Here is a 23,351-nt window from a genome sequence, read left to right on the forward strand (position 1 = left end):
GAGAATTATCTGTTTCTGAAAATAGTTCTGGGGTCCACCTAAATTTCAGTGTGTCCAAAAAACTGGCCTTTTCAAAAGCTTGGCCTCCTTGGCTCTCCTAGTGAGGGTTGGGTATGCTGAAATACTTATCCCTCCGCATGTTAAGTATCTGCTGCATCGCTTGATATCCAAACCTATCACTCCAATGGGCGACCCACCCGTGAAGCTGCAGAAATCAGGGGTGTGCTCTCTACTGTCATGATTGTTTCCAGCTTTGTAGTATCTGAAGGGATTCATCTACCTTTCCTCTCTGAGCTCCATTGCTCAGTTTGTTGGAGGAGTGACCCAGCATTTGCTTCTTTTCCCTGGTTGGATGAAGGCACAAGTATTTCTGGCAGACAGCCTGGGCTTGTGAAATTGCAAATGCTAGTGTCTGTGATTCCTTGTGTATGTGCCTTGGAAACATGGTTGGCTCTGAAATTTTGTGTCCTGAGAGCTCGGACGTTCACAGGAGAACAACACAGAAGATGGTCCCATGTGGCTGAGCCAGCTTCCTATAAACACTCCCCACAATGACTGAAGGGAAATGTTTTTGCAGTCTTCAGCCAGCTGTATCTCTGGATATCAGACACAGCAAAACCAGGTCTTGGGATCTTGCAATATTCAGGTTTTTCAAATGCTGTTTATACATATTAAAGCAGTCTTGCTGGAATGCATAAAACTACTCTCTGGCAGGGTATTAGAAGAAATTCAACCTATAACAGTATCTTATGCATGATTAACTTGAGAGGTCTTTAGGTCAGTCTATACAACACCCTTAGGAAGTGATCCACTAGTGCTCAGCAGATCAAGGTGTTCACACGCACGCTTACAGGCGTCTTACTCAAGTGTGACTAGAAGCATCTAAAAGGAGGAAGAATGTTCCCATCATCTAATCTGGGCTCCTAACTCAGTTGTCTAAATTAGGCGTCTAGAGCCTGATTACACAGCCCTGTCCCTCCGTATAGTGAAGGCAGAGCTCCAGCAGGCAGTTCAGAGAGAATCTGATATAAGTTTTTGTTTAGACACCTCAACTTAGAGGAGACCCACTTCTATGCTGTGTGTTCCAGATAAGAAAAAACATTCAGTGAGTTTGCAGTGCTCAGGAGGATGCTGTTTTCCACCCTCATTGGGCTATACAAGCAATAAGGCAAGGGAGAATCAGGCTGGCTGTGTTTATGCCCAGTCCGGGTTATTTCCAGCCCTGATATCAGGTCAGATCTTCGACTGTTGCAGATGAGTGTAACCTCAGGAAGTACTTGGGGCTCTGGCAGCGTACACTGGCACAGAAAGCAGTGTTCTGCACTTCAGTCAGGAGTGGGAGTTATTCCTAAAAATAAGAAAACTCTTCAGCTTTTTCACTATAGCTGAAAGAGTTCTTACTCGACAGGCACTCTGCCACGGTCCTGCTGTAGTTTTGTTTTCATGTCTGAGGCAAGGACACAAGCAGGCAGTGCTGGGAGTTCAGATGTCCGTGGAAACCCCGGCGTTTTGCAGAAAAGGGGTTGTTTCTGCTCGCATTAGATGTAGTAGAGGTGGCCCAGAAGGGGGCTGGTGGGTGCCAAGACCATCTGTTTAACAGAGCACCCTGTGCTTGGCTTCCTAAAGTTGCATGAGCAAGATGAGCTCTTCTAAGACTGGTAGTGCCCCATGCTTGGCCCTGGGGGCTGCTGGAGAACCTCGATTTCTGGCTGTTATGAAGAAAAAAACATGTCGGGTGAGGTAATGGAGGTTCATACCAGGGGCTTCATGGGGTGTCTGGGCTTTGCCACCAGCCTTGCACCACCCTGAAACGCTGCTGTAGGACTTAATAGAGCCATTCCTTGGAGTCCTTCTCTTCCTCCCCCTCCTCTTCCTCCTTCTCCTCTTTCTCCTCCTCCTCCAAGTACTGTGTCCAGGGTGATTCACAGCCAAATGTTCTTGAGAAGCTCATAGGGTCAGGACAGCCACTGATCCCTGAAGAAATCCACAGAGGTGCCTTGATCTCCACCATCCTCACTCTAAGTAGCCAGTGATGCCAATTAATGCAACTGAATCAAGCTGCTTATGAGTGGCAACATCATGCATAGGTTGGGTCGGCAGATGAAGAGAACTTTGCACAACTCTTCCCCTGGAAGCAGCTTTTGGTAAGGAAGGCATCCATCGCTGAGCAGGCTTCTCTGAATGGATCTGAAATGTTTTCCTTTTTTCTTTTAATTATTTGTTTCTTTAAGCCAGAACACTAATGCAAAAGAAAAACAAAAGTCAGCGCTGTCACTTCCAACCTGGCACTGGGCACAGGATGAGCTGCCCCACACGGGAATAGAAGAGTGGAAAAATTCACCCCCTCCTTTCGAGGGAAAATCTGCAACAAGCAGAATCCCGTCCTGTGACACCAATGCCAGTGCTCCTGGCTGGGAAGTGAACAGCCTCTGCGGGAGCTGTGGTTTAGTGACAAATTGACCATTGTTTCCCTTCTGTCCCACCAAAATTATTCATCAATTCAAGGCATTTCGAGGAGAAAGAGGCAAACAATTTGCACATCCTTTTCCAACCAAGTGTCCCTAAACCACTTCTGAACTAGCAACACAGAAATGTAAGCTTGCAAAAGGCTTTCATGTGCTCCTGGCGAGCTTTGGAGAGAAAGGGAGAGGAGAGAAGGGGAAAAGGTGCACTTTGTGCCGGCGGCACAGGGCCCTGCCAGCTCTCTGCTTTGCAGAAATCCCTCTCTCCAGCCACACATTGCTCTTACTGCTTAATATAAAAGAAGCAATCAGGAAAATCCCCTTCTTTCCCTGGTAAACGCGGTAATGTCTTGCATTTCTGTCGAGCCCTTCAACCACCTCTTTGAGCTCCATGAAGGGGCCTCTTCAGAGCAATGTGGAAGGAGCCTGCAGTGTTGTGGGGTCATAGAACAGTTTGTGTTGGAAGAGACCTTCAAAGCTCATCTAGTCCAACTCCCCTGCCATGAGCAGGGACATCTTCACCCAGATCAGGTTGCTCAGAGCCCCGTCCAGCCTGGCCTGGGATGTCTCCAGAGATGGGGCATCTACCACCTCTCTGGGCAACCTGGGCCAGTGTCTCACCACCCTCATTGTAAAAAATTTCTTCTCATGTCTATGGGAAAGGGAAGGTGAGGGAAGGGAAGGGAAGGGAAGGGAAGGGAAGGGAAGGGAAGGGAAGGGAAGGGAAGGGAAGGGAAGGGAAGGGAAGGGAAGGGAAGGGAAGGGAAGGGAAGGGAAGGGAAGGGAAGGGAAGGGAAGGGAAAAGTCCGTATCTGCGTTAGAAGTCAAAACCTCCCTTCATTTGTATGAACACAAGTCAGCTGCAGCAGGGACAGTGAAAGGCAAACTCAGTCTTAAATGCTTTGATTTGCTGCTAATTTAAACATTTGGGCATAATGTTCTTTGTGATGCTTATGAACAGAAGCCCAGTTGTGCTACCAGCTCTGAGGAGCTTTCACTGCCTCTACCTGACTTTCTGCGTCTTGTAGGTTTTATATCTCAATGTATGTCAGAGAACAGGGTGCAATGCGCCTGCTTTGCATCTGAGCATAGCTGTGCTGGAGTTTTGGCACCAGCAGCACAGGTGGGGGTTCGCGGTGCTCAGTGAGCTCGAGCAGCCCCTCGGCTGCTGCCTCTGCCCCAGCAGGCACCAGGTACAGCTCTGCAAGGGCTGCAGCTCGTCTGCAGGGCTGGCGAGACACAGCATGCACAAGCGGTGCCAGCAAGCGGAGCAGGAGTTGGGGGCAAACTCAGACACACACTTGGACCTGTTGGAGGTATGATGCTTCCAGCCTGTCCCTGACACCCAGCTGGCTGCACGGATGTGCTCCTGGTTGGAACCATTCCTGTGTAGCCTCATCTGAGTGTTCCTGCTCTGGTGGGGGGACTGGACAAGATGATCTTTTGAGGTCCCTTCCAGTCACTAACATTCTGTGATTGATTCTGTATCAGACTTAGAGCAGGATGAAACGGTTGAGTGAAAGCAGGGTATCTCCAGCCCAAATCTGCCCCTCCTGGGCAGGGATGTGGCAGAGCATACTTTGCGGGCAGGGGCAGAGCCCCGCGTCCCCGCAGCGGCACAACCCTTCTGCTCCTGGTCCACAGGGATGAAGCACGGGGTGAGAGTAAAGCTTGAGAGCATCGGTTCACGAAGGGTCGAACCACTGCGCCGCTAATCCCCTGATTTATTAGGAAACTGCTCTTCCGTCTCCCATCACATTGCTGCCGCTGGAAGATCAGCAGGCAGGAAAGGTAGCACATCGTAGATTCATAGGCTCATACTTACGTTTCATGAACAGCAGAGAAAGGACCAAACACAAAACAAACCCCAAACTGGCTCCAAGTTGATTATTTATACTGTTTTCTCAGGGCCTGTTTGCCAAGCAGCTGGTGTTTTGTGCCAGTTGCTATTACAGAAGAGCTTTCTTTGATAGTTAGCGTGAATGGACACTACATAGTTTATCTTCAAATAAAATCCTTTCCCACAGCTTATATAAACTGGCAGGGGACGAGAGAGAGAAAAAGTTAGGTTTTATTGTTTGTTTGTTTGTTTGTTTAATGCAGGACTATGAAAACATGTTCGGGGGATACTGCATTATCTGTGCAAAACCAAAACAGATGAATTCTATTAATGGATGTAACATGCGGCTGGGTTCAAGCTACAGTTGTCATTTGAATATAGAAGTCAAAGCCAATTCATTGTAACATATTTTTCTTTTCAAAATATTTTAAGAAAGGCAAAAAAAGTTTGTGCAACAACTTGGCAAGCAGGCCTGTTGAGAGGAGGTATTTTCTATCTTGCAGCTAACATAAGGGCTGAAAAATGTAGCAGTGCCGAGCAATCCTGGATTCCTTCTGGAACTGAAAGAAAGTGTGCGGGATATAATTGTGTAAGAGCCCAATAAATTTTGAAGGGTGGGTTTGTAACACTGCCTTGGGGGCTGCAGGTGGCTTCAGAAGAAAGTCATGCTTTTTATTTCAGTAACAGTCATCAAATACTTTATCTAGCTAGCTACGCGCTCATGTGGCCCCATCTAAAAGCCAGAGAATTATTTTAAAACAGAAATATTCCTAACAATCATGTGTTTCTTCCATGCCAGATGGTAGAAAGATAGGTTGGATTAGTTTGTAGTGTGTGTGTGTGTGTTATGGGAGCGGGGAGTGGGTGCAAAAGCTAAGGCACAGAAATGAGCTTTCCTGGAGTTTGCCAAGTGATGAGCATCAGTGCCCCATGGTGTTCAGGGCATGGGTAGGTGACGTCTGGCCAGTCCTTGTTTCACTGTGGGTCAGTCTGTATTTCCCTGGGTGCCATGGGAGGCACTGGCCATGGAGCAGAGCTTTATCTGGGTGGCAGACCAGACCTCGACACTGCACCTTGGTACTGAGACACCCGCTGCATAACAGGGAGCATCAGGCTCCAGATGTGGATTCCTGTGCTGTGGGGCAAAAGGGCTGCTGTGTATTAGGTTATAAAGAATTATGTGGTTAGGTTCCTATAGTGAACTGCAACAAAGTGGAATCGGAGAACTGATGTTTCTCATGACTGTTGTGACCTCTCCAGTGTACCTTATTTTCTTTGTAGCTGGGTGGCTAAGGAATGTCTGACTACCAAGTAATCCAACATAGGCTGAGTATTTTTGTGTGTGTACTGAGAAAGCTATTTCCTATGCTTGGTAAAGGCCCAAGTGCCAAACAATGGTGGAGCAAGTAGACAGAAACACATTGCTGCCCAGGGGAGCCATGGCTGAAAGGGAACAAGCAGCATATTCACAGAATCACAGAGTGGGTGGAGCTGGAAGGGACCTCTGGAAATCATCCAATCTAACCCACCTGCTAAAGCAGCTTCACCAGAGCAGATCATACAGGAATGTGTCCAGGTGGGTTTGAATGTCTCCAGAGGAGACTCCACAACCTCTCTGGGCAGCCTGTTCCAGGGCTCTGGCACCTCGAAGTAAAGAAGTTTCTCCTCATATTAACATGAAACCTCCAATGTTTCAGTCTGTGCCCGTTGCCCTTCATCCCATCATTTGGCACCACTGAAAGGAGTCTGGTCCCATCCTCTTGACACCCACCGTTGAGACATTTATAAATTTTGATGAGATCCCCTCTCAGCTTCTCTTCTCCAGGCTGAAGAATGTCTGATTGTCATCCCATGTTCGTTCTCATGGTTTGAGTCCCCAAGTAGTTTCCCATTGCCTTCTGAGATGACTTTTTGACATACTTTCCTCATGAAGCTGCACATGGGGAAGAGGAAGCAGATCTAGATCCATTACAAAGCCCAGGGAGACCCTAAAGTGCTCTTCAAAGTCCTGTCCAGTTACACATTCATTTTACCAAGGAAAAGACTATTTAATCCTGATGCTAATGGTAGTCAATTAGCAACTTCTCAGAGATTACTCTTGTCAGGGAGGTGACAGGACAAATGAAAGCGGCACCACTCACACCACTGTGAAGCAACAACTTACCGCTTCTGTATTTTCTAAGAACAGATGCCACTTCTAGCAATGAGTCTGTAACTTTTCGCGGCTGCTCGCCAGATGGTAGGAACCAGGAGACACCAAGATCTTTCCCTTGTGGTCAAACTGCCATACAGCCCAATGCAAGTTCCCTGAAAGATTCCCAGGATGGCTCTGTTGCTCTTGTTATCGTTTCCCAAGGTCCTGGTACAACACTGAGGTTTTCCACTGGAACCACCCGGCACATTTCCAGGGTCTTCCATGAGCAATGAAGTTACTCAATCCCCTTCCCATTTTGTCAAAGCCTTTGTATCGGTCACTTGTCCTGAGAGTCTGTGGGCTGTGTCCTGTACTTAAGCTAATTGCATAAAAAGGATTATTTCCTTTTCTTGATGCTTGTTATTATTTTCATCCTTCACAAGCCATTTCTTCTGTTTCAGGATCAACATTCTGTGGTAGGCCAGGGAGCTGGCCCCACTCCAAGCTCCAGTTCTTGCTCAAATCCAAACACTGGAAGTGGTTACATGAACTCATCCCCGCAATCAATGTTGAATCAGCAACTGATGGAAAAGAAACAGGCTCTGCAGCGGCAAATGATGGAGCAAAAACAACTCCTTCTACAGCAGCAGATGTTGGCAGAAGCCGTAAGTTTTCTAATTTCTTATTTACATGAAAAAGATTATTATAGAAACAATAGAAAAGAAAGCTAAGACGGAGGAAGAAAGCCCCCAAAACTTTGAGGTCATTTTGGCAATGCCTAGACCTACTAGAGTGTGCCTTACATTTTTCAGCACTTCGCTAAGCCCTTTTGAAACCTTCTTCAGTTTATATGAAACAGCTCAAGTATCCGAGCTACTGTGGTTTCTTTATGAGAACAGTCTAAGCACATGCTTAATTTGAGGCATATGAATATTGACAGTGGTTTTCTTTGCAAGAAAAGCTAAGGCGCACTGCTATGCTTCTTCAGCCACAGAGGAAAGTTGACTTCCAGGCTCTGCAACCGAGGCAGCATGGTATAAAGTGCCTGTGTATAAACAAGGATCAGGTACATCGATTGCAGTGCTCAACACAAGTTTGTGTGCTTGGCTGGGATCATACACGACTCCTCCTTTCTCTGTTGTTCTTTTTCCATTTCCATTTTCCATTTCTCTTTCCATATTTGTAGCCAGTTCTTCTTTCTCTTGGTATCTGAGAGATCAGTTGGGAGTTTCTGGTCATTTTATGAGGCATGAGGGGTATTTGTAGCCTTAGTGATAAGTGCTAGAAACCACTAGTTTAGTTCCACTAAAGTGGCATTGCATTGATACTGCATCAGCTGAGTCAGATGAAGGTGCCCATCACCCATGGCCAGCACAATGAGGGGGAGTCCCAGCTGCCCAGAGCGGTAACACGAGCCCTCTGCATCCCCGTATTCACCATTCCTTGGTAGTGCTGCTTGCCAAAGCACGGAGAAGTCCCAGAAGAGGAGCTGAGCTTGGCATGTCCTCGGAGAAAGCAACATGGGTGACCTAGGGGAAGCAGGGATGGCTGCAAGGATGATGCTGGGGGAGGATGGAGGTGACACCACCACCTGCTTTGCATCCCCCAGGCAGCACTGACAGCAGCCCCCAAACCTATGGCTGATTTACCTCAACCTGCATCTCTCAGCCTACAGAGCAGACCCATTTGTGCGAGCCTGACACATAAATCCAAAGCTTTCTTTTCTCTACAAAGATGTAGACTTTAAAGAATGACACAGAAGTGGAAAATAATTTATGGTGTTGTGGAGATGTTTTCAAACAAAAAAATTATTCAGTTTTTTATAGAGAATATATTTTTGTTTACAAATGTATTTCCATTCCAAAACTACAATTAGAAAGCTTGAGTTTGAAATTAGGGATTTCATTTGTTCTATAAGGGAAACATTTGTTGGCTTTTTAATTTATGCAGAAAAAAACTGAAGTTTCAAGTCAGCTCTACATGCTGCAGTTTTCTGTCAGAATTTTTAGCAGTACAAAAAGTTAATTGTTCATATAACTCTTAAATATAAATAAAACAGAAAATAAGATCATTCTACAGAATGTTGTTTTTATAGGCTTGCATTTGTTTTTGTACTGTGTACATAGAAATACACACATAGCCTGCCTACAGTTTTTACACGCATTGCAGGGATTTCCTGGAAGATAACTTGTTTTTCTTCTTCACAAGGGTTCAGGTTGAGCGATATGTTAAAATGAGCCTTATAAATCATAATCAGAGCCCTCACTCCCAGAGTGCATTACGGAAATGCCTAAATACCACAAGAAAGGCTCTTCTCCCCGTGTTTTAAAGTGCTCCTGGCAGAAGAAAAGACAGATTTTTCTTGAGAAGGTCCATTTGTGTGCTCTTTTCAGACAGAAGATCCCCAAATGATTCTGCTGGATGTCCATCACCAGCCAGGGCCTGACCCTTTGGCGCTGACGAGCCCATTTGCCATTCTGGCAGCTGAACACGAAGCTCAGGTGTGTTGCAGCGCAGGGTGACGCCAGCCCAGCAGCCACCCCGTGAGCATGACTGCTCACTGCCTGCGCTTTATGAACACAAGGCAGTTAGATTTCCGTTCAAGGACTTGGATTTCTATCTTCCCTTTACAAGAGATGCATCCCTGCAGGCCCAAAATTAAAAAATGTCCCCTATTAATTGGCTTTTTCTGCAATCTTTCCCCACTGCCCTACCCCCAGTGCTTGCACTCTCAGTGTAAGAGGAAAGACAGCACTATGTACATGTACAGGGAAGCACAGGGCAATGGTGAGCGGCATGAAAAACAACCAGACCTGCACCATCCGTGCTAAATGCTGGCCATGTGTCCTGCTGACATTTCTGGTGAGGATGAGACACAAGGGAGGACAGAGCAAAGGTTTTGGTGATTTTTGTAGGAGTTCCTCCACTGTAGGAGGAAGGAAAGAGCAAGGGGTGAGCATGGCTGCGGATGGGGCTGCCAAGCTGAAATCCCACTCAGAAAGCTGCGTGGGTGAAGTGACCATTGACATGGCCAAGGGGCAGGTGTCAGCCTTGCAGGGCTGGACCCTCATTGCTCCCCAGCTGCAGTCTGGCTGTGTGGGTTAGACACAATCACAGAATGGTTGGGGTTGGAAGGGACCTCTGGAGATCATCTAGTCCAACCCATCTGCTAAAGCAGGTTCACCAGAGCAGATCACACAGGAATGTGTCCAGACAGGTTTTGAATGTCTCCAGAGAAGGAGGCTCTACAACCTCTCTGGGCAGCCTGTTCCAGGGCTCTGGCATCCTCAAGGTAAAGTTGTTTCTCCTCATATTCAGATGGAACCTCCTGTGATTCAGTCTGTGCCGGTTGCCCCTCATCCTATCGTTGGGCACCAGTGAAAGGAGTCTGGTCCATCCTCTTGACGTCCACCCGTGAGATATTTATAAACACTGATGAGGTCTCGACTCAGCTTCTCTTCTCCGGGCTGAACAGACCCAGCTCTCTCAGTCTCATAAGAAAGGTGCTCCAGGTTCCTAATAATCTTTGTAGCCCCCTGCTTGGACTCCCTCCAGTAATTCCTTGTCCTTCTTAAACTGGGGAGCCCAGAACTGGACGCAGTACTCCAGAAACGGCCTCAGCAGGGCAGAGTAGTGGTGGAGGATAATCTGGGTGTTTGCTCTGTGTTTGTACTTTCTCTGAAAGCAATCCCAGCTGCACAGGCAGGGAGGGGACCATGAGGAACCATCAGGCCCCTCTGCCCAATAAGCATGGTGAGCAAGACAGTTCAGACATCAGAAGACATTCAGTACTGCATTGCAGACATGGCCAATGTTCTCAGAGGCTGAGAAACTCTCAGTTGTTTTAAGGAAAGTTAGACCAGACTCAAATGCAATAGAATCAGCAGAAAGGCTTCCATACAGACTTCATTGAGAGATGGCACAGGTTAACAGATGCCTCTCCCATGGACCAGACAGGGTGAAAGGAATCATAGAATCATAGAACAGTTTGGGTTGAAGGGACCTTCGAAGCTCATGTAGTCCAACCCCCTGCCATGAGCAGGGACATCTGCAACCAGATCAGGTTGCTCAGAGCCCTGTTCAGCCTGGTCTGGGATGTCTCCAGGGATGGGGCATCCACCACCTCTCTGGACAACCTGTGCTAGTATTTTACCACCCTCACTGGAAGGAACACTTCAGCTTTGTGCACACCGAGAAAAGAAACAGAGTCAGGAAAGCATAAAGAAAAGCAAATTAATATATTTCTACTCTAATCCTCTAGGAGAAAATAACTCCACAGGATCAGCTGAACAGACACTTGACGCGACCACCACCAGATTATAAAGACCAAAGAAGGAACGTGGTCAACATGCAACAAGCAAACCAATATCCTGGTAAGTGTCCCTGGGCTACATGAACCTATTTCCTTCCTTTCAGCTGGAAGACCATCCAGAAGACCCACACATGCACTGATGACCAGGGCCTAATTTTCTGAGTGTCCACATCCATGGCCGCAGAGGCAGTGGGAGAGCCTGCTGCTCTCCTGTGCTACTTTCCTTACTGTCCCCCACCTCTGAGAAGTGCTGACGTGTGATCTGGAGAACCAGCTGATGTTTCATCCAGGCTGATGCTACATCCCCCAGACATGGGGAGGGAAAGGGCTGGTACCCCTCCCGTTAGCACTGCCTGGGGCAGATGTGCACCCATATGCTTGATACAGAGGTGTCCACTTGGCTATGCAATCCCACTCCATCCAGATGTTTCTCTCATGTATGTGGTACGTCTTGCTTTAGAGCCTGAGACAAGAACCATCCCTCCCTTTGAATGGCAGCTCATGTACAGCATCAGGACCCTCGTACTGATTTTTAAGTACCTTGCATGACACCATCATGGGCAACCAGAGCTACCAACTGAACTTTTGGTCTGTTTAACACACCACAGGTGTGGCCTCAGTGCTGCTCTACCAGTGGCATTTCAACGGATCAGTCAAACAGTAGGGTGACATCACCTGATTTCTGCCAGAACTGCCCAGAGCAAAAAATGCCCAGCACTTCAGGACTAGTCCTTTGTTGCAGCTCTTGTGCCCTCACCTCCATAGATAGTTGATAGTCTAGTTTTGGAAGCACAGGACTGCCCGCTTGGCTTTTCATGCTGTTCACCTTGCTGGTGAGCTGGAGGCTGCTCTGAGAGCAAAGGCAGAGTAAGGAAAAGATGCTGGGGAGAGAGAGGAGGTGGGGGGGAATGCAGCAGATTGGATCAAAGAATGTTCTTTATACTCCAAAGCATCTCTGCATTTAAGTATAAAAAGGATCCTTTGCATTCTCCTATATCTAGTATATCTACATCATTCTGAGGAAAAAAAAGAAGATGTTTGGTTCAGGTTCAGCCAGAGATCTGAGTCTTTCCTTCCTACCTGTCCTTTTTGGAAAAACTTTTTCAGCTTCTACTGTGATTTTAATGCGCTCCCTCACATGCCATCCTTCTGCCCAGCACCAACAGCCCAGGTACTCATGGAAGGCCCAGGCTGGGCTGCTCAGGCAATGTCCATGCACTCCTTTGCTTTGCTTACAAGTTCTAGCAGTGATAAGCTTGCTGCAGTTTGGAATCTGCTGCTTTTACCCGATCCGAGTATTTATCATCCTCTGTAAATTTGCAGAAGCATCACTGATGGCAGCGTAAGGACCCATGGTGAGGGCAGCGCCCCAGGGCAGAGAGAGCCCTGCTTGCTGCCTTCGTACCTCCTGCGCTCGTAAAACAAATGCGCTGGCAACCCCAGCAGTTTGCTGGGGAATCCTGTGATTTGGTGTGTTGTTTAAAGGCTCATTCCTGGAATCAAATGATTAACTGAGATTCTTGGCTTTTACTTAAAAACAATCCATTTCTAGCCCGCGAGAGAAAATGGAAATGACTGTAGCCACATCTGTGAAAGGCTCCAAAATAAGTAGATCACAATTGTTATGTAGCTCTTCTTCTTAATCTGATGGACTTTTTGCCAATCTTGTGGTATTTGGAGTCCCATCTCCTGGGTTTGAAACATGAGGGACTGGCAGCACTTGTCCATTCAAACCTCAAGTCCCCGCTGAGTGAGCCTGGGGAGAAGAGCAGCTTTTCAGGCAAGCCTGGGAGAAAGGGCTGTGCTGGGAGCTCAGCAAAGCTACCAGATGGAGCCATTAGGAAACTCTTGCATAAGGCATTAGCAGCAGGGAATCTGCTCCGTTTTTCTGGGAATAGCTTTGCCCAGGTTGCGGAAGAGGAGACAAAAAGTTAAACAAAATAACATAGGGGCTTGGAGACACTCGGTTAAGCATTTTATTCCTGTAGGAAACAGCCAAGGCCAGAGCAGGTGAATTGGGCAATGAAGGCGCTTCTGCAAAGCGCCACAGCCTGGGGTGCCCAGCTGCCATACACAGCGCTGCCGGGGAAGATGTTTCTTCCCATCTGGAAGAAATCAGAATGGAAAATATTTGAAATAAAAATAAAAGGATAAAAATAGCAATACAGAGAAAGAGAGAGCTTCGTCCTTAGCACAAGTACAGCCCATGTCCCAACCTCCTGTGCTCGTTCAAGACCGTGGTGTTGGCAGGAGCGGTGCGATGGTGGCCCTGGGGCTGCTCAGCAGCTCGCTGGGTCACCCCAGTGATTCCACAACCTTGTAGTTCAGCTGGACAGAGAGCACCAGCTCTACCCAGATGGCTCTTCCAGGTCTTTTGAAACACCACCCATTCCTGTGCTATTCCTCCTCTTCAGTACCAGCATCAGAGAGCAAAGAATCTGGGTCCCCATCTCTATCACTCCTGTAAAAAGATGTTACTGTATCTCCAAAAAGCAGTGAGTACTGCACAACACACTAGCAAAGCCAAAGATGGGGCTAATAATGAGGCTCCCTGCTGAGCACTGATTTTCAACTCTTCATTTCCAGAGCTAAATTCAGTTAGAGGGCTCCCTGGGAGAACATGGAGGAGAATCTGATTGTCCCCATAGGGGTAAAGCTGGGTGGACTCCTCATAGCATCTCTTGTCCCAGGGAGTGCCCTGCTTAGGTACTGAATTAAGATGCTAAGTTAGGACAGTGTAATTGTTAGGACAGTTAGATTCTTTATAGTCAAACATCTCCTGCTTGGAGCCAGTTTGTGGAAGAGACTGCCCTCCAGGATAAGGTGAGCTTCTTAATTTAGGTATCTATGTTGATATTGATTAGGAACAAGTGACTCTGGTTGTGGAGTCATGCTTAGTGTTAATAACGATTTAGGAGGAGATTATTTTTAAGTACTTAGGAAAAAAAATAATCCTTTGCATCCATTACTAAATGGAAATAGCATATGCAAAAAAAGAAAAGGCAGAAATATATGATAATTTTTTTCTTCAGTTCCAGTCTGAAGGAACTGAACATCATTATGGTGAAATTTCAACAGGAACAGTGTATTAAACAGCTGGTACTAAACATAGACTTTTAAAATATGTATGCACACAATTTGTCTTCAAGAATTTTAAAAGAGCTGGCTGAGAGGTTCTCTAAATTCTTAACATCACTCTTTATTTAGTATTGAAACACCAAGATGAAGGACTGAAATGAATGCCACACACTGAGACTGATGGACTTGGAGAACACTGCAGGCATGATCTCAGTCTTGAAGCACCTGCACAGTAAGAAGGAATTGGTGGTGGACCAACTAATAAAATGAATCACACAGATCAATATCTAATAAGATTTGATGGCAAAGTGAAAGTGAGTCAAATTGAGCCTGGTTTTGTTGTACCTATGAAGGATCAAACTAAGGCAGTGTCTCATATCCAACATTGTTACTAAGCTTTGCAACAGCAAAGCTTCAGGGCTTTATGTTCCTCTGTTCCTCCTCTGGGAGAGGCTCAGGGAATTCCCAAACGTGGTGGTACCTCAGTAGCAAGCCCATTTGACAATTTTTCCCACATTTTGGGAGCCACCTGAAGTGGTACAAGCATTTACAGAATCACGGAATTGTCGGGGTTGGAAGGGACCTTTGGAGATCATCCAGTCTAACCCACCTGCTAAAGCAGCTTCACCGGAGCAGATCACACAGGAATGTGTCCAGGTGGGTTTGAATGTCTCCAGAGAAGGAGACTCCACAACCCCTCTGGGCAGCCTGTACCAGGGCTCTGGCACTCTCAAGGTAAATAAGTTTCTCCTCATACTCAGATGGAACCTCCTGTGCTTCAGTCTGTGTATTTAGCTCATACAACACTATTTGGCAAAGATTTCCTTGGCTGACCCACATGTTGTGTGGAGAAACATCTCCTTTTGTTTGCCTTGAACCTGACTTCTGGCTGCACTTCTTGTAGGGCTTGTACTGGAAGCAACAGTAGCAAAGCAAATTAAGCTAGGGAGGAGCTGATCATGTGCAGAGGGGGGTTCTTGTTCTCCGTGGTGCCATCTACACTGTGTGTGTTTAGAAAGCACTTGGTCTTCTTCAACCAGTCTCTTGGGGATTAATCCAGAGCCTTGCACTGCATAAGCAATCAGTGTACATCACATAAATGACATATTGTGGCCTCAAAATACTCACAAATCTACCACAGAAGTACACTTGTGTTGAGGGTTGGAGGCTGAAGAGAAGGGAAGCCTCTCTCCTTGTGATTCATTTGTAGATGTCAGGTACAGGAAAATTCTTCACTGGGCAGAATTAGCTATAAATGGTAGATAAGTGATGCTGCCAGTTCATAATTTCTAGTTTTCTGAAGCTTATGAGCAGCAAATGCCTGCACATCAGGTATCACATCATGTGTGGCTCCCGTGTGAGCAAGTCACCTTCTGTGGGGGCAAATGTCCACAGTCCAGCTGTGGAGCAGAGCTTAGAGGAGGCATGTGAGTGGCACTCAGCAAGCACAACACCAAGCCATGTCCTCATGCCTGTGTGGCCACCACGTGGGAGGACAAGCAGGTCACAGGCTGGGCTGAGCTGCTCTCCCAGCACGTGTTTGGGAAGGAAGTTCTGTGTGCTGCAAATGTGTGATATGCAGTCTTGGCTCCTGCTGTCATCTGGACAGGCACATCCAGGAGGAGTAGATACCACTGCTGTAGGTGTCTAAAAAAGATGGAAAAAAGTGGCATGATGATGGTACCTATCACTCCCCATTGTCTCCACAGGAAGCCAAGGTGAGCCATGCCCTGTAAGGAAGAAAAATGCTGGATATCCTCTGCCTCTGCTCACTTAGACAGGCTTTGTCCTGTCTAAGGTTTCTAGTGTGTCTGCAAAAAAAGGCAGAAGAATCTTCTCTCCTGCCCAGTGGTTCTGCCCGTCCTTCTCTGGTCCAATATTTCTCTTACAATGAGCACCAGTTTTGTCTTATCTGATGTCCTCTGAAGGGATGGGAAGACTACCAGTGGCATTATATAGATCAAACCACCTTCTGGATGAAAGGCATCCTTAAGGCCTTGAATAAATTGATGCAAGTCCTCTTAAGAGTAAAGTATCTTCTTCAAGAAATTCTGCTGCTAGAAAACTGTTTTTTAAACCTGTTTGTATTTGAATGACACCATGCACTGATGCACTCATGTTTGTCTTAACACTTTTGTTTTCTCCTTTCTAGGTGGTTCACCAGCTGTGAGTATAAGCTCCAACAACATGTCCTTATCCAACCCAATTTCAACTCATAGCATCATGCCTCAGAGCTCCAGCCTCATGTCCACCTCTGCTGGGACCCGAATGCCTTCTGTTCCTGCTGCTCGGAGTATGGGCTGCTACGGGAATCTTCCTTGCAACCAACCAAGTGCGTACAATGTGACTTCAGGAATGAACCAAATGCAGCCACACAGAAACCAAAATCAAGTCCTACCTGGTCAGAATAACCCTGTGATGTCTCGACAGCAAACCATGACACAGGGGAACAACGCAGCGGCTTTTGGGACAGGGTCGATGGTCAGCTCGCAGCAAGTAAGGCCAAGCGTGAACCATGGAGCCACAGGTATCCCCGCACAAAGGCCGGCCAACGTGATGATCACGGCTACTGCCACTGCCCAGAACTGGGCCCCGCAAGAAGCTGCCGTGAAGCAGCAGGATGCACTGAAACCCGCAGGGGTCCGTTTCTCCACTGGCACTCCATATCCCAACCAGTCTTTGCAACGCAACGTAGGCAACCAGCATTTTCCTCAGCGTGCATTGGCACCTCCTAATCAGTTAACAGCCGGAGTCCAAATGAGGCCTCCTCCAAATCAAGTGCACCAGACTCTAAATGGACAATCTGCTGGCTCACTGCGAGGTCTCAGCATAAGACCGAACCAGCTGCGAGGACAGACTGTGCCTACCTTGAATCAGCCAGGAACAAGTATGACGCCTCCGTCATCTCTGCCATCAACCAGTTTCACATCTACCAACCAAAACTCTCGGGCTTACCAAGGAAGTGACCATGGTAATGACCTAGCGTTTGACTTTCTGAACCAGCAAGGTGACAGTATAGGACCTGCGCTCAACAGTGACTCAGACTTTATAGATTCTTTACTGAAAACGGAACCTGGTAATGATGACTGGATGAAAGACATCAACCTTGATGAAATTTTGGGGAACCACTCATAAGTGACAGTACCAAGAGTGAACCAGATGGAGAGGCAGTAAGGACATTAGCTTTCTCTTTAGATGTCAACAACCTGCTTTATTAATTTACACTCCAGTAACTGGGCTGTCCTTTAAAATACCAAGTAGAGTGACTGCCCCATTTGAAGAGTTGCTCTAGGAACAAAATTGAAGTCTCCTCCGGTGACACAATAATAAAAGCGATATTCATGCCTGCCACAAAGGAGTGAGAATGCGTGAAGGGTCTGTTCCCCACGTCGGTGCCCAGCGCATTGCAAACACATCAGTTCTTCGCACAGGGACTGTGTGGAAAAATGTGTTTAGCTTCCCACACACGCAAGCACGAGACAGTGGGATGGGTTGTGAAAAATCATTTCTCTGAGTGCAAGTAAGAGCCCAAGTGGTCCAAAACTCTTCAGTCGTCATGTTCACAGCCCTTAACTTCCTCAGGACTACTCAGCCCTGACAACATAAGGCCCTGTGTAAATCTCGTTGCGTTACAAAAACTGTTTACTTCTACATAGAACAAACTCACATTTGCTTTCCTGATGATTTGGTTTTAAACCCTCTATATTTTGTAGCACACAAAGGGGTAAGTCGTCCCATCCACAGGAAGAAGGAAGCAGATCATCCAGTGCATAACTCAGTCTGCTCTGGCATTCGCCTGCTCCCTTTCGTCAGTGCTTGCAGTGAGTAGAGAGGAGGCTACTGTCCTGCCAGCAGCACAGTCATTTGAGGCACTGAGGGAAACATGAGATGAACTAGACCAAAGCTCAGGATCCTCACTTTGCCACCTTGCCCTTACCCCAAGGACTCCCGTGACTCAATGGACAACTTGAGTGAGAAAGGTGCTCACCATCTGACCCTCACCAATGGCTTTCCCAGTCCTGCTTACAGGATGGCAAATACATGAAGTGGCCCAACTAATACACTATGCCAGTTTTCATCTTAACCCTCAGTGAGTGTCAGGTAATTCAGCTCGGTCCTCTCCTACTGAGCAGGTTTAGCCCCGCAGAAATGCCAGCATCTCTGTGGAGAGGCTACCTTTTTGATTGCACAACACTTTAGCTCTATCCCTCCTTCCCTTTGCCATATTGGGGGAGCTGAAAGGGGTCCGATGGTGGCCCAGGTCCCCACAGCCTCTGCTGAGCAGAATACAAGAGTGCTGCCCCTGAAACTAGCATGCAGGCCAGTTGTAGCCACCTGGTTTACTCGCAGCAGGAGGCTCCACTCAGCCACAGCTGTGCTTGTAAATGAAACAGTATGGGGGAATATTTCTGGGCACTGGACTCAATCATTTGTTCTGGGTTTGGGGATGGCCCAGCTAACACTGCCCTGAGCAATTTCTGTGCGTCATTTAGGGCGTTAACTGGGGTCCGGGACCGTTCCCATAGACAGTTTGCAGCCACCTTGCCATGGAGGCTAACAGAGAAAAGCAGTAAGGACACAGATCATTCCACACCGCTGACCTCAGTGCCAGGGAATAGTCTCAACTGTATTAAATTTTCTCCTATAGACTTGGTCAGTAAGGGCATCAGAAGGAGGTGCTATGTGACTATAAAGCAGCCCCACAGTGAGTCAGACAGGAGGAGTCATAGATGGGAACAGATCTTGCAATTCAAATGAAAATGCTGTTCTTTAAAATGATGTGATGAAGTATGTTTCACAGCCTCCTCTGAATTAGCTAAAACTAGATGTGGCAAAGGAATACAATGCCTACGTTCGCATGCCTCGGTGCCAAGAGGCATCGCTCTACCCCTTACAAGTGCTTTATTCATCCTTGTTAGCGGCAGTGGGATGAGTAGACTACTTGACAATAGCCTCTGCACTTATCTGACCTACTTCTCAAGAGAGGTTTTAATAAGGGTTTTCCAGTCATTTCACCCTGTCATTTCACATGGGCACATTTTTTCCTGATGTTCCGGGAAGCATTGTCACACACACAATCACCAGCACCTCCAGGAAAGGTATAACATGGGCATTTAGCCAGATATGCCAGTTGAGGCAGGCTGGCCCAGGATGCTGTTCATTCCCAAACATGCTTTTCATAAGAGGGATGAGAAAGCCTGCTGCAAAGTCCCTTGTGCTGCCCCAGCTAGTGATCACTGCACACCCCTGCATTGTCTCATGTCGTGGCTCAGCTGCCTAGAAAGCTCCCTCTTCTCCCCAGTTTTGGCTGGGGTGCATGTGGTCCCTTCGATATGCCAGCACAAATTTTTCCAAGTCTTAAAGCAGCTTTTCAGTGTGGGTCAACTAAGTTTGGAGAGATACAGAGTCTAACAAATGAGTCCCCTATAAATTCTGCAAAACTGGACTGAAATAGTAGCGAAGTGAGTTTGAAGCAGAGGAAAGATGGGCTCCCGTGTCTCACACGCAGGCGCACAGCCCGTCCACGGGCAGGTCGGCAGCCACTGCTGAAGCTCTGGAAGGAACACATGACTGTGATGCCACTAAGGCCGAGGCTGAGTTATTCTCATCCTGAGCAGTGGGCACTGAAGTCCGTTAACTTCAGCTACATTCACATGTCATTGAAGAAACCACCACTGGTTTCTGTGTTCAGACCAGACTGTTTTCCAGATCCTCAAATGATATAAAAACAAATGTTCAGCTGGGGAGCTGGTCGCAAGACTTCAGGAGATCATCTGGTGGTGGATTCAATGCTGAGCTTTGTCCTGTCAGCCTCAGCCTGAGGTGGAGAAGACCCTGGGCTGTGAGTGCCATCACCAGGATTAACGTTTCATCCCGTCTTAAGCAAATTCAACAGAGGCAGAGACCATTTGCAGTCCTGTAAAGATATGCCTGATGCATTTGAAATGTGAGCTTCTGAAAGACTCTTGCAACCAAAACTTGAATCCAGTATCATTTCTTCAGAACATCTGTGTCTGAATGGAGCTAGTGTCTTTTTTCTCTTTCTTTGCAATGGCTAAGTGCACTACCCTTATAGTCTATTTTTCATCATTGACTGGGCACTCTTCACAGTATTGGGTTGTAAATATAAAGAATTATTTGTTTTGTAAACTTTTGTAAAAAAACCCCACAAAAGTAATAATATTTTGGTAGGAATAATAAAAATCATATTATTTGGGTTATATTTATACATATGTGAAATAAATATACTATCAAAAAGTTGTATTTTATACAAAAAAGTCAGCGGTTACCTTTTGTATTCTATATACAAAGTTTTGTATGATACTATTGTTTATTTTTATCTGCAGACTTCAACTTTGGATTTTGGGGAGGGCAGAATGGGATCGTGCTTAAATAGTTGGGCCTGACCCCAAGCTCACTGAAACCAATGGAGTCTTTCCATTGCCTTCACAGGGCTTTGAATCAAGCCTTTAAATCACCTTCAGATATGTTTGGCATCTGAAGTTCTCTGGAAACCTCAACATGAAAACATTCCAGGTTTCAAATTTTTTCCCTGAAAAAGGCTTTTATTATTATTATTGTTATTATTATTGTAACTCTTGGGAGGCAGGTGGGACCTATGTAACTGTCATGTCCTTGTTGCATGTATGTCTGCTTTATATTTTCCCCATATTATAAACCAGTGTTTCTCTATACAGACTGAAAAGAAAAGTTGCTGTACAGAAATGTTTGTGTTTATGCATTTTTACATGTGGCTGTATATACCTCCTAGTACTATGCAGTGACACTTATTTGACTCCATTTATTTTTCACCTAAACATGAATAGTATGTTTTTCAGTAGCTATCAAAACTCTGCCTAGTAAATCAATCAAAATTATCCCAAGTGTCTCTTTTCTTAATATGAACTTTATAATTAATGTCTGTTAATTTAACTGCTCATTCATCTGAGAAAATTACAGGGATATTTTAGGAGGAGGTGAGAAAAATGTGCATCTGGCAGCTTCTGGGAGCTCAATCTGCCTCTTTGCAAGAGAGCTGTGATGTTCTACTGACTGAAGCCATGGTTTCATTACCAGCAGCGGTTAACGAATAACATGTGGTATTTTAGTTCCTGGTGAACGGGTTGGTGTAGTCTTGCAGCACAGTAATTAGCTGAAGTTAAAGCAGAGAGATAGGTACCCTAAGAGGTTTGTACCCCAAGAGGGCTGGCCAGGTCCCCAAGCCCATACCCTGCCCTAGAGATATCTGCCCCGCCGGCCCCACCAGCAGAGACCCCTAATGAGATGCCAGAAATAAGGCAACAGGCTTCTCCTCCTTCCCTCCCTGCTGACCTCACATTACACCTCATTTTAGCCTGAATAAATTCCAGCATGTACCAGATCACGTTGGGCTGCAGATTGTTTCACACAAGTGTCCATCCCACCAGGCTATTTCTAGCAGGTCAGCCCCAAGGAAGTGACGTCCCGTTCCTCAAGAGGCTCTCCTTGTTAGCTGGGCTCCATTTCCAAGTGGGTGGCTCTTGCCACCCCATGAACTGAGCAGCAAGGGGTGGTGGAGGGGATGCTTCGAAGGGACAAATGTCAGCACAGCGCTGCCTGTGCTCAAAGCTGCGCTGGGCTATTTTCAGAGATAGCAAAGAAAAACGGGGTCTGTTGATGTCTGGTTTGCTGCTGCATGAGTATAAAGGTAGATGGCTTTCTTAGTATCACAAAATCATAGAATAGCTTGGGTTAGAAGGGCCCTTCAAAGCTCACTTAGTCCAACCCCCTGCCATGAGCAGGGACATCTTCACCCAGATCAGGTTGCTCAGAGCCCCGTCCAGCCTGGCCTGGGATGTCTCCAGGGATGGAGCATCCACCACCTCTCTGGGAAACCTCGGCCAGGGTTTCACCACCCTCACTGTAAAATTTCTTCCTAATATTTAATCTAAATCTCCCCTCCTTTAGTTTAAAACCATCACCCCTTGTCCTATCACAACAGGCCCTGCTAAAAAGTCTGTCCCCATCTTTCTCATAGGCCCCTTTTAAGCACTGAAAGGTCACAATAAGGTCCCCCCGGCACCTTCTCTTCTCCAGGCTGAACAAGCCCAGCTCTCAGCCTGTCCTCCCAGCAGAGCTGTTCCAGCCTCTGATCATTTCTGTGGCTCCTCTGGCCCCTCTCCAACAGGTCCATGTCTTTCCTGCACTGAGGGCTCCAGAGCTGGACACAGGACTCCAGGTGGGGTCTCAGCAGAGCGGAGCAGAGGGGCAGAATCACCTCCCTCCACCTGCTGGCCACGCTCCTTCTGATGCAGCCCAAGATACAATTGTTCTTCTGGGCTGCAAGCACACATTGCCGGCTCATGTCCAATCTTCCATCCACCAGGACCCCCAAGTCCTTCTCAGCAGGGCTGCTCTCAATCCCTTCATCCCCAGACTGTATTGATACTGGGGTTGCCCTGACCCATGTGCAGGACCTTGCACTTGGCCTTGTTGAACCTCACGAGATTCGCATGAGCCCACTTCTCGAGCTTGTCCAGGTCCCTCTGGATGGTGTCCTGTCCCTCAGGACTTGCACCAGGAGAGCCAGCCAGTGTCTCCAGGAGCTGCACGGTTAAAGCCCCATGACTGCGCTGGCCTGTGCCTGGCGTGCAGCCCTCTCTTCCCAGACATGTCGTGCATTCCTATGTACAGCCTGAGACAACAAACAAGCTCTATGTACGCTTTTTGGAGGGCTGCCTGCAATCTTTTCACTCTGTCTGACTGGTCTGCCTTGTTCTGCAGGACACAGTTTCTCTGTTTTACCCTTCATGTCCAGGAATTGGGATAATCCTCTGGTGCTGTTCAGCTTTTGGGTGAAATGCTTAGTGTAGGTGCATCCATGCAGCTCACGTTCAATTCAACAGATCTGATGGCAAAATCTAACCCTGCATACCGATTTGAAGTGAAAGCAAATGTTCCTGGTCACTGTGAAGGTCAATGAACACCATGTAAGGTCACAATTTGTCCTTGGCACCGTTATGTTGGTGTGACATAGTGAAAATAAAACCAGGGAAGGTATTCAGATCGCATTTTGTGCTGACCTGGTATCAATTCTAGAGGCCTAACATTTTTTCAAAATTAAATCAGTGCCTGAAGAGCACTAGCTGCAGGGTACCATGTGACTGAGAAATCCCTATTAGAAATCATTATAATTTGAGGATCTGATTTGGAAAGCTCCTTCTTGTAGAAGTAGCTCATAGGGTTAGTTCCATAAACTGAGCTCATCACAAACGACTGGGCATACATGCCAGTAGGGTTAGTATATGTGTGTAACTCATGTGAATGTAATTTCCATCAATGGAAGACATCTAACTTTCTCTAGGAAAGACATATCTGGGGACTCAGCAAGTTGGCTGCATCTCTTCAAATTTATTTTAGAAGGAATTTGAGAAAATTTCCGAAAGTGTAGTTTTAAAAAAGGGAAATGTATCAGAATGCACATGGCATATTATTTGATTCATTAAACTTACCAGTGTCTTTAAGGTAAATACTGAAGGATGTCTA

At 46.7% G+C, this 23,351-nt stretch overlaps 1 protein-coding gene across 1 annotated transcript in view; it reads left to right on the forward strand.

The window, feature by feature from the left end:
* Positions 1-16,961, forward strand: part of MAML2 (mastermind like transcriptional coactivator 2) — a gene marked incomplete at both ends in the record, with an annotated part of 214,584 nt that extends 197,623 nt beyond the window's left edge. Inside the window, 3 exons of the mRNA XM_080356596.1 lie at positions 6,898-7,101; positions 10,698-10,809; positions 15,979-16,961. Coding sequence (XP_080212722.1) covers positions 6,898-7,101; positions 10,698-10,809; positions 15,979-16,961 — 1,299 coding nt within the window. The remainder of the gene's footprint in view (positions 1-6,897; positions 7,102-10,697; positions 10,810-15,978) is intronic.
* Positions 16,962-23,351: the final 6,390 nt, after the last annotated feature.

This window comes from Nesoenas mayeri (genome assembly GCF_963082525.1).
Source record: "Nesoenas mayeri genome assembly, chromosome: 1".
NCBI lineage: Eukaryota > Metazoa > Chordata > Aves > Columbiformes > Columbidae > Nesoenas > Nesoenas mayeri.